The 9,935-nt window shown below is 36.2% G+C and overlaps 2 protein-coding genes across 3 annotated transcripts; one reads left to right on the top strand and one right to left on the bottom strand.

Moving 5' to 3' along the window:
- The first annotated feature begins 111 nt into the window (after positions 1-111).
- Positions 112-3,660, top strand: LOC107684767 (uncharacterized). Its single transcript, XM_016481124.1, has 3 exons — positions 112-299; positions 388-550; positions 3,225-3,660. The coding sequence occupies exons 1-3, from the start codon at positions 155-157 to the stop codon at positions 3,637-3,639; spliced, it is 723 nt and encodes a 240-aa protein (XP_016336610.1). The 5' UTR covers positions 112-154; the 3' UTR covers positions 3,640-3,660.
- An 89-nt stretch (positions 3,661-3,749) lies between these two features.
- Positions 3,750-8,041, bottom strand: LOC107684784 (dnaJ homolog subfamily C member 9-like). 2 transcript variants are annotated; one of them, XM_016481142.1, is made up of 6 exons: positions 7,882-8,041; positions 6,854-7,029; positions 5,361-5,501; positions 5,026-5,280; positions 4,852-4,935; positions 3,750-4,185 (listed from the first exon to the last, which is right to left on the bottom strand). In XM_016481142.1, the coding sequence occupies exons 2-6, from the start codon at positions 7,025-7,027 to the stop codon at positions 4,081-4,083; spliced, it is 759 nt and encodes a 252-aa protein (XP_016336628.1). In that variant the 5' UTR covers positions 7,028-7,029; positions 7,882-8,041; the 3' UTR covers positions 3,750-4,080. The 2 variants fall into 2 exon arrangements, with proteins under 2 accessions (XP_016336628.1, XP_016336627.1); XM_016481141.1 differs by lacking the exon at positions 7,882-8,041 and adding an exon at positions 7,322-7,444.
- Positions 8,042-9,935: the final 1,894 nt, after the last annotated feature.

Here is a 9,935-nt window from a genome sequence, read left to right as displayed (position 1 = left end):
TATATATATTTGTTTGTTTTTGGTTAGTTGACTGAGAGGAAAAACTCACCGACCAATCAGATTCAGGCCTTTCCTTTCCGTAGCCAATCCCGCCTCTCCTCCACACTTGGTGGCGCTGAAGCACTAAATCCCGCGCTGAACTAGAAGAAGAAGAATGGTAGTCAAGATGGACGCGGAGCTGTTGTTGTTTTTGGTTTCTCAGAACAAGGAGTTATTTGATAAAAACCACAGCGAGTACAAAAACACGAAGTGGAAAGAAGTTATCTGGCAAGGAATAGCAGACAAAATGGGAGTCGATGGTGAGTTTTATTGGTGTCGCTTGTTGTGTAGGGTTACTGTAAGCGCGCCTCACCACCACCATCATCAACGTGTGTGTATTTGTGTTAGTGGAAGAGGTGAAAGCTAAATGGAAAAATCTAAGAGACACATACACCAGGAAAAAGCGACTGGAGCAGGACGGGAATCGGAGTGGAAGGGCAGCTAAAAAAAAGAAGCAATGGAAATATATGCGAGTGATGGACTTTCTCGATCCCTTCACAGAACACAGAAGGTATTCGAGTGTGTTTAATTTAAGTCTATCTGTATACACAAAAAGCTGTACTATTATAACAGTGCTTGCAAGACTTAAGAGTTTGAGAGAGAGAAAAAACTTTCCATTTTGAGTTCAAATTCAACTGACAGCGGTGACGTCATTGCAACTGTTTGTTCAAGTGATAATGGTCCTTAAAAAAAATGTTCTTCTTTCAGATGTATATCAAATTATGTCTTTCACTACCTTTTGAGATATTTCTCTTAAGTTATGTTCGAAATAGCATATTACCATACTACTAAACTTTTAATGAAATTTCTCAATGCAGTGCACACTTAAATCCAACGGACTCAAGCTCCCATTTCTAGTGCGATATCTTGTTCTAGTTTATTATTTGATTGGGCAGGCAAGTATACCGACATTTTCGTATAAAATTGGACTCAATGTTAATAAATAAATTAAATTTTTATTTTTGGTGAAGGCAACCGCTGCAGGGAGAATTAAACACAATATAGCGTACTAATATTTGAAATACTTAGCATTGCATAATGCATACTTCCACATCCCTATTTTATAGTAATAATACGCTTACACTCCGTACTGCAAAGTATGCTAGTATTCCTCTCTGAACACAACTGTCACATTGCTTAAGTGTAATAAAAGCATGAATTCCATGTTTTTATAGTGTGCCCTATTAGATATTTTAAAAGGAGTAGTTCTCCCAAAAATGAAAATCTCAGGCCATGCAAGATGTAGAGGAGTTGGTTCTTCATTGAAACAGATTTAGACAAATTTAGCATTACATAAATTGCTTATCAATGGATCCTCTGTAGTGAATGAGTGCTGTCAAAATGAGAGTCCAAACAGCTGATAAAAGCATCCGAATAATCCACAAATAATCGGCGCGACTAATAAGTTAATGCCTTGTGTAGTATAAATCTGTGTATTTGTAGTAAATCCATTAAAGGGATAGTTCACCCAAAAATGACAATTCTGTCATTAATTACTCACCCTCATGTCATTCCAAAGCCGTAAGACCTTCGTTCATGTTCGGAACAACAAATTGATATATTTTTGATGCATTCTGACAGCTCTCTGACCCTCCCATAGACAGCAAGGGTACTACCACGATCAACGTCAATAATCCATGTGACATCAGTGGTTCAACTGTAATTTTACGAAGCTACGAGAATACTTCTTGTGCGCAAAGAAAACAAAAATAACCACTTTATTCGACAATTCGTCTCCTCCTTGTCACGCGGATATGTTGTTTTCGTTCAGATCAAAACGGAGATCGGTAAAATAATCCATGTGACATCAGTGGTTCAACAGTAATTTTACGAAGCTACGAGAATACTTCTTGTGCGCAAAGAAAACAAAAATAACCACTTTATTCGACAATTCGTCTCCTCCTTGTCACGCGGATATGTTGTTTTCGTTCAGATCAAAACGTAGACAACGTATCCGCGTGACGCAGCTGACACAGAACAGCATACGTTGTTTACGTTCAGTGTATACTCTCCAAAATGGCGCCAGGGTGACGCAGAGGAGACAAATTGTTGTAATGACAGAATTTTCATTTTTGGGTGAACTATCCCTTTAAGGCATTTTAATATTTAAACTCACTCCTGTTCAAAATATCAGTACATAACACTTCATCCAGTGAAAAAGTCAATTCCCTGTTGTCCTCTCACATCAAAATCCACTTGCATGTTTGTTAGAACTGTTCTGGACTCTTTTCACTTGTAAACCATGCTTGATCTGTGATTTCTCTTCTGATTCAGACAAGGTGACTGAGACAAGAAAGCAATGTTATGGATAGAGGACTCATTCTAGCAGGAAGCACTGGTTTCAAGTTAAAAACAATGGATTTATTTCTTACAAACAAGCAGCTTTTTGCTTCACAAGTCATTAATTGATGGACTGGAGTCGTGTGGATTATTGTGATGTTTTTATCAGCTGTTTGGATTCTCATTCTGACGGCACCCATTCACTGCAGATGATCCATTGGTGAGCAAGTGATGCAATGCTACATTTTTTCCAAATCTCTTCTGATGAAGAAACGTACCTACATCTTGTATGGCCTGAGAGAGTACATTTCCAACAGATTCTCATTTCTGGATGAACTATTCCTTTAACCTAAAACATTTTGTGTAGAACAACTCGATGATCTTGACAATGTATGAAAATTAAAATCAGTCATTAAAAACAAAGTGCTTACGTGAACAGATCGTTTAATCACACCCACACCAGTTCCTTCACACCTGCTGCCATGTGCACATTTTTGTGGTATACCAATAAATATGAAAAAAATGGTCTGATTAATCTTTTATTAAATTAATCAGGTAACATAATTTAGTCTTTTCGTAGCATAGTGGGAAACTACCATTTCATTTTATATACATTTTAGCAATAGGTTGTATTATTTATCTGTACTGTAATGAAGCATATAGAACAGGGGTGCCCAAACTCTGTCCTGGAGGGCCGGTGTCCTGCAGAGTTTAGCTCCGACTTGCCTCAACACACCTGCCTTCAAGTTTCTAGTATGCCTATTAAGAGCTTGATTAGCTGGTTCAGGTGTGTTTAATTGAGGTTGGAGCTAAACTCTTCAGGACACCGGCCCTCCAGGACCGAGTTTGAGCACCCCTGATATAGAAGCTACTGGTTATTCACAATGGTTTTTATTGGTGTACAGTGTTATATTGGACAGTGTTCCCAGCAAAATTGAGGATGATGAGCCAGATGAAGACAGTGGGCCCGAACCAGCCAGCACCAGTACAGGAACATCCATGACAAGTCCAGGAGCGATCCGGTCTGACATTGTAAAGAGAAGGCGATCAGAGACACTAGAACTGTTGGAGAGGTATCTGGAATCTAAAGATGTAAGAGACAGAGAGAAAGATGAACAGCAAGATGAAGTGGATTTATTTCTTCGGAGTTTAGCACCTGCATTAAGACGCTTACCTGCTTCAAAGCAGTCCTTGGTGAAGCTTCAGATCCAAAAAATACTTCATGACGCAGAGTTCGGACAGCCCAGCTTTCCCCAGATATCCTCAGTGTCACCAAGTAATCAGTTGTTACTACAGTGTAGTGTTGTAAAACCCAGTTGAAATGCTTTTTTATTGAAAATAAATGTGACTTTAAAAGACGTGACTTTGTGCTGGTTGTATTATTTTCAATGTGGAGTGTTGAGTATAAACCACAACTTGCATATTGATCGAAACCAGTTTATTATATTCAGAAGATCATGAATGATAATACATGAAACACTAAGGAAACAGGAAACCATATATACAAAACACTTAAAATCTTCTATTTGCATTTGATCCACAAGCTGGTCTAAACAAGAGCACATGAAGCAGATTCACACTAAACCACTGTAATGCACAAGAGTGTGTGTGTCACCTGTTACTAGTCATGATATGCATCCTTAAACAGGTGTTTTATGCCTAAGAAAGGGTCAGTATCCATTATAAAGCATTCGTTTGATTACTATTTACAAGATGAATTCTATAACATTTTGAAGGAATAGCCCAATCTGGTGAATCGGTCTACTTTTTCTTGCCCTTCTTTCCTGCTGCTGGTTTCTTGCAATATTTTGCCTCCAGATCTGAGATAAGGGAGTTGAATCCTTTTTCTTTGGACTTTTGTCTTTGCTAAATAATAAACAAGAGGCATAAAAAGAAAAGTAATACTTTTTTTTTTGTAGAGGTTGTGACTTGAATGCATCTGATAAAAGCAGAAATAATAATAACCCAAATAAAATGTATTATGCAACAACATTTATGGTAAGCATTTTCCACATCTGAATGAGATGAGTCTGGCCCACTGATCTATATATAATGACTCTATTATAGATCAGTGGTCTGGCCCCTTTTATTTAAGAAAATACATTACTTTTAGTTATTAAAACACATTAGTTGCCTTTATAGTATGCAACTTATGGTTATATACTGATTTGTAATGACTAGAGGTTAATGTAGGTCACCTGTCATTTCATGTACTGTGAATCTGTAATAACTCAGAAAACTAATCCCATCCAAACTGTCCTTTAGTCTGTACACATTTGCAGACACTAATTTTCAAGGTCAGATTTGAATACTTATATTAAGTAAAGATGCATTAAATTGATCAAAAGTGCCAGTAAAGCCATTTATAAAGTTACTAAATAGTTCTATTTCAAATAAATGCCTGGAGTAATGGCTACTGAAAATGTAGCTTTGCCATCACAGGAATAAATTACATTTTAAAATATTTTCAAATGCAACACACATTTGGCAGATTAATACAAGCTCTGTTACATCTTAATGTTTTTTTTTTACCTTTATCATAGCTACCAGGCTGTCCTCACTGTTCAAGCCCATCTCCTTCTGCATTTCCTCTGCCTCCTTACTCTCTTTTTCCGCCTAGAAAGTCAGGGCAATTCATCAAAAAGGCTTGAACCCTGTTTAAAGATGTGTTATATCATAGCAAAACTGTGGTAAATGAATCGGCACCTTTCTTTTGCGGTTCTTCTTCTTCTTGGCACTCTCATGAGTGAAGGCTTTGTAGGCCGGCACCTCTTCAGCATCAATGGCTTTCTGAAGTATGTCTTTGACACGTGGCTCATCTTCATAAGTACAGCACAGCGCAGACTCCATGATCAGATCCATGTCACCTTCAAGTTGTAGGTACAGTCTCTTCAAGTCTTCTACCTCTTCATCAGAGCCTTTATACTGCTTCTCAAAGTCCAAGATGTCTTGCAATGTGATCTAAAGCGGAGATGTTGTTAATTTTAGCAACTACCTTTGGAAAAACCAACATTAAAAAAAAGGCATGGAACAAAAAATACCTTGGGAAACAATCTTCTCCAGTGCTCCTCCCAATTGCGGTCTTGATCAAGGGTGTCGGACTCTTCGTCCACTATTCCCTGTTCATCATAGACTGCCCTCTGGTCCTTGTCAGCCAACACTGCATAAGCCTTTCCCAGCACCTGTGGACGTATTGAAAGTTTTAAGTTTAAGAATGCATTTATGTATTAGATTTTTTTAATTTAATGATTAAATCATTTTTAATTTAACCCTCTGGTAATCCTAGGTCACTTCTGCTGTGTGCACTTTGGCACTGGCTGTGTGAACACACAAAAGTGGCTTTTAAAAAGTCACACTTTTACTCCCTGTGGTCAAACGTGACTGCTATTGGAAATGAATGGGAAATATAAAAACACAGAACTGCTCTAGTGGTTACACCATCGAATTATGAATGTATTTTTTCCTGCCACCATTTGCCTCTTTGCAATGAGAAAAAAAATCAAAAATGTTTCATTTTAACCTTAAAAACTGTTCATTCAAAAAAATGTATTACGTGGAAATAAATAGTAAACAATTATTGCATAAATATGTAGTTGCATAAAACCCCCTCAATAAACTACATTTTACTTTTAAAATATTATTTAGCTAAAATATAGTACAATATTTCTCAATAGCAACCTGTGTTTGTGTTGCTTCAAGAGAGCAACCATACATGTTTTTTTTTTTAATTTGTGATAATTTAATTAAAATAATTTAATCCACTTAATCTAATGACTTACTAGTCATTTTTATTAAATTACTAATTATTTTACATGCCCCGTTGTGCTTGTTGTTTAATCTTAGTATTAGCAAAGAGATAAGTTCATCTGAGTAAGAGATAAGAGAATTTCTCCATTTCTATTTGAATTTGAAACGACAATGTGGTGAAGCAATAATTTCCCATTGCTATTGCTTTGGTATAGTAACATTTGCTGGATTTGTACTGGCCAGATGAAGTCCAGTCTGGACAAACATATGCAGCTCAGACTAATCAATAAACCCTGCAGTTATTATAATCATTGCTCTGTCTTCTGCTGTCAGTTCTTCTTTGGCTTCCTTTATCAACCTCTCAGGCTGATAGAAGGTACAATTTTGGGTACAAGACAAAATACTGTTTCTGATTGAATCTGGGTATCAGTCAAGACTTGATACCTAAAACCAAAATGCTTTTTTGTCTTAGGACAACCTTGATGAACATTTGATCCACTTCAAATGTTGGATTTGGATACCAGACAAAATGGGATCTGGTAAAGAGACTGGATACTATATTCCTGGTATGCAGATCCAACCTAACAAGGTGTTCAGTCACTTTTTTACTGCTTAGTACAAATGTAACCCATAAGTTATATGTACTAGGGAGGTTAACACTGATTTTGTGGATCACGATTAAAGGGCTTCCTACAACTTGAACTTAGACCTTTCAGCATTAGACAACACCGGACCATTCAAGAAGGTTCTGAAAGATGCAGTGTTGCATTAGAAATACAGTGGTCACCTGGAACTTGGTGGTGGCTAACTCATCACCAGGAGCTCTATCTGGGTGAACCTGCAGAGAGACTTTATAATATCCGCGTCTGATCTCGGAGTCAGATGCTCCTTTACAAACACCCAGAACTTCATACAGGTTAGAGGTCTTGAAGAGCTCCTCACACTGCTCCAGTAAACCCATGACTGCGTGAGGGAGAGAAAAAAACACCAAATCATCGATTAATATATTAATTAAAACAACATAATGCACAACATGTAAAACAGTGTTCGTCAAAACTGTTTTTATATGAACGCTAAACATTAAAAATGGACTGCATTTGTTTCTGGCTTTCATAAAAAAATAACTTTAAGATAAAGCTTAAATGTTTCGAATACGAATACAGACATAAACAAACACTTGTACATCTAACGTACTTTGCAAAAATAATACGGTTAGTTCGTTAACGATTTCATTAAGGTTTATTTACGATCTTACCAGAGAGATAAAATTATCGATGACAAATTGTTCAAATATGCTTAGACTGAAAATAAACAACCAGACGCTTTCAGCACACAACAGCATAGGCTTCCCTTAACAGGTCGCGCCAAAATTTTGGCGCTTTGTGTAAACGTCACAAAACGTCACGACGTAGGACAGATGTTAGTTAAATGTAATATTTATAAATATACATTTTTAACAAAACGTCAGTTTTTTTTCTGTTGTTCTCGAAGTAATTTGACATTTAGATTATAATTATAAAATACATTGTACAAAAATAAACAACGATGCACTTTTATTATGCATTCTAGGACCCGGATTGTAATTGTCGCACGCTGTTGTACTTCCGTTTATTACAGCCCACTTTTTCCTAAAGTATTTCTAAGTATAAGTTTATTAGTTTAAAGTATGTTTACTGTCGTTTGCTCACTTTAACGAGTGGTGTGCGATGTTTTAGTTGCAGGCGGAATGTCTCGCTGCGTTGCGTTACAGACGCGTCTAGCGTCCGTGGTGGAGGCGTTAGTTCACAACGCGTTCGCTGAAATGGGCAAACTTATGGAAGAGGAGATACTTTCATTTCTGAGTAGTGATATTGCTAGAGATCGCTGTGAAAACGACGGGGTCGAGTCAAAAATGAAGATGGAAAAGGAGGAGAAAATGGTGGGATTATGAGATGATGATGTTGTTTAGAGATCTGCGGCCTGTAACCTTAAACATGCTACGCGTTCACAGCCCTATAAACGCGAGTGTGCATATACAGGTGCATCTCAATAAATTAGAATGTCGTGGAAAAGTTCATTTATTTCAGTAATTCAACTCAAATTGTGAAACTCATGTATTAGATAAATTCAATATACACAGACTGAAGTAGTTTAAGTCTTTGGTTCTTTTGATGTGTTCAGCTAGGTTTAGGACTGCTTTCTGCAATCAATCATTTATTTTTGAACCTTGCCTTATACACAGAGGCATTGTCATGTTAGAATAGAAAAGGGTCCTGTCCAAACTTGCTGTAAAATTATAAGAACACAATTCCCTAAAGTAGTCAAACCTGTTCATTAGAAGGGGGGTCCCAATACTTTTGGCAATGTAGTGTATCAAATATCATTTGTGCTTAGCTGATACTGAGTTTTTTTTTTAAAGCCAACAGAGATAATTCAATTTAATAATAGCAAATAAGAATAAATAATAATTAATTAGTAGCATTAAATATACTCAAAATGCTAAATATTAAAAAAATTATTGAAATGAAATATAGTATATTCATTTCACAAAAATAAAATTAGTACACAATTATGGCCTCTGGTCTGTTTTGACCAGCGAACAACACAAGTGTGACTCCCAAATGAACAATTCCAGAGAGTTCACTTTTTTTTACAGAAATCAACACTTTTATTTAGCAAGGACACATTAAATTAATCAAAAGTGTCAGTAAAGACATTTACAATGTTGCAGAAGATCTCTGTTTCACATAAATTCTGTTCTTTTGAACTCTCTATTCATACACACCTATATATTTTCAATTTATGACTGTTTCCACAAAAATATTAAGCAGCAAAACTGTTTGCAACATTGAAAATATTAAGAACCATTATTAATATTTGAGCACCAAATCAGAATAGCACCGTAGGAATACTCCTGAAAATTCAGCTTTGCCATCACAACAATAACATTTTATAATATATTAAAATAGTAAATATTTTTTACAGAAATATTTTGGCCTTGGTGAGCATAAGAGTTTTTTTTTTAAATGATAAAAACAGTATTCCACACGTTTGACCAGTAGAGCAAGTCTATGAAAAAATAAAGTCACTAAATTGCTTGGCTATTTTATGATTAATTACTTTATGCTGGCAGTCTGGTGAGGCTTCAGAAAACCATGCAGAATCCCCACTGGTGCTGGCTGTCGATCAGAGATGAACTTGGAAATGTGAACTTAAATTCCATCACTGCTGGTTTGTGAATTTTATGTTAAATTACAAATGAATGACTTTAATGAATCGATCCAAAAGACAAGTTGCCAGTGTACAGAATTGCATGCTGAATCCATCAGAATTTTACTGAATTAACTTCTGGCAAAATCCCAAAAGACAATTATTTAAAGGGGTCATATGATGCTATTTTAAAGATCATTATTTTGTGTATTTGGTGTAACAGAATATGTTGACATGCTTTAATGTTCAAAAAACACATTATTTTTCAAATACTGTACATTATTGTAGGTCCTCTATGCCCCACCTCTCTCAAACACGTCGTTTTCAACAAAGCCCCCTCCTTTGACAAGCGCAGTCTGCTCTGATTGTCCAGCTGACCCAATCGACACAAATCGTGCGTGTTGCCAATGGAGACAAGAAGCTGTGATGGTGATTTAATGATTAAAACTAATTTAGTACAATAACGTACATAGTCCTGCAAGAAAAAGACAAGACCCGCAATCCGTGGCTACAGAACAGAATATGAACGCATGCGCAAAGTCTCTCGTTAAGCGTTTTCCTCCTGCAGAAAAACATAAACACTTAATATGGCTTAATGTATTAAGTTGCTATTAAAATATCAAATTAAATATACAGTTTATTAATATAATGAATATGTATATAGTATTTTCCTCCCATAC

This window comes from Sinocyclocheilus anshuiensis, unplaced genomic scaffold, assembly GCF_001515605.1.
Source record: "Sinocyclocheilus anshuiensis isolate Anshui unplaced genomic scaffold, SAMN03320099.WGS_v1.1 scaffold537, whole genome shotgun sequence".
Classification (NCBI taxonomy): domain Eukaryota; kingdom Metazoa; phylum Chordata; class Actinopteri; order Cypriniformes; family Cyprinidae; genus Sinocyclocheilus; species Sinocyclocheilus anshuiensis.
This window is presented reverse-complemented; position numbering and strand designations above follow the sequence as displayed.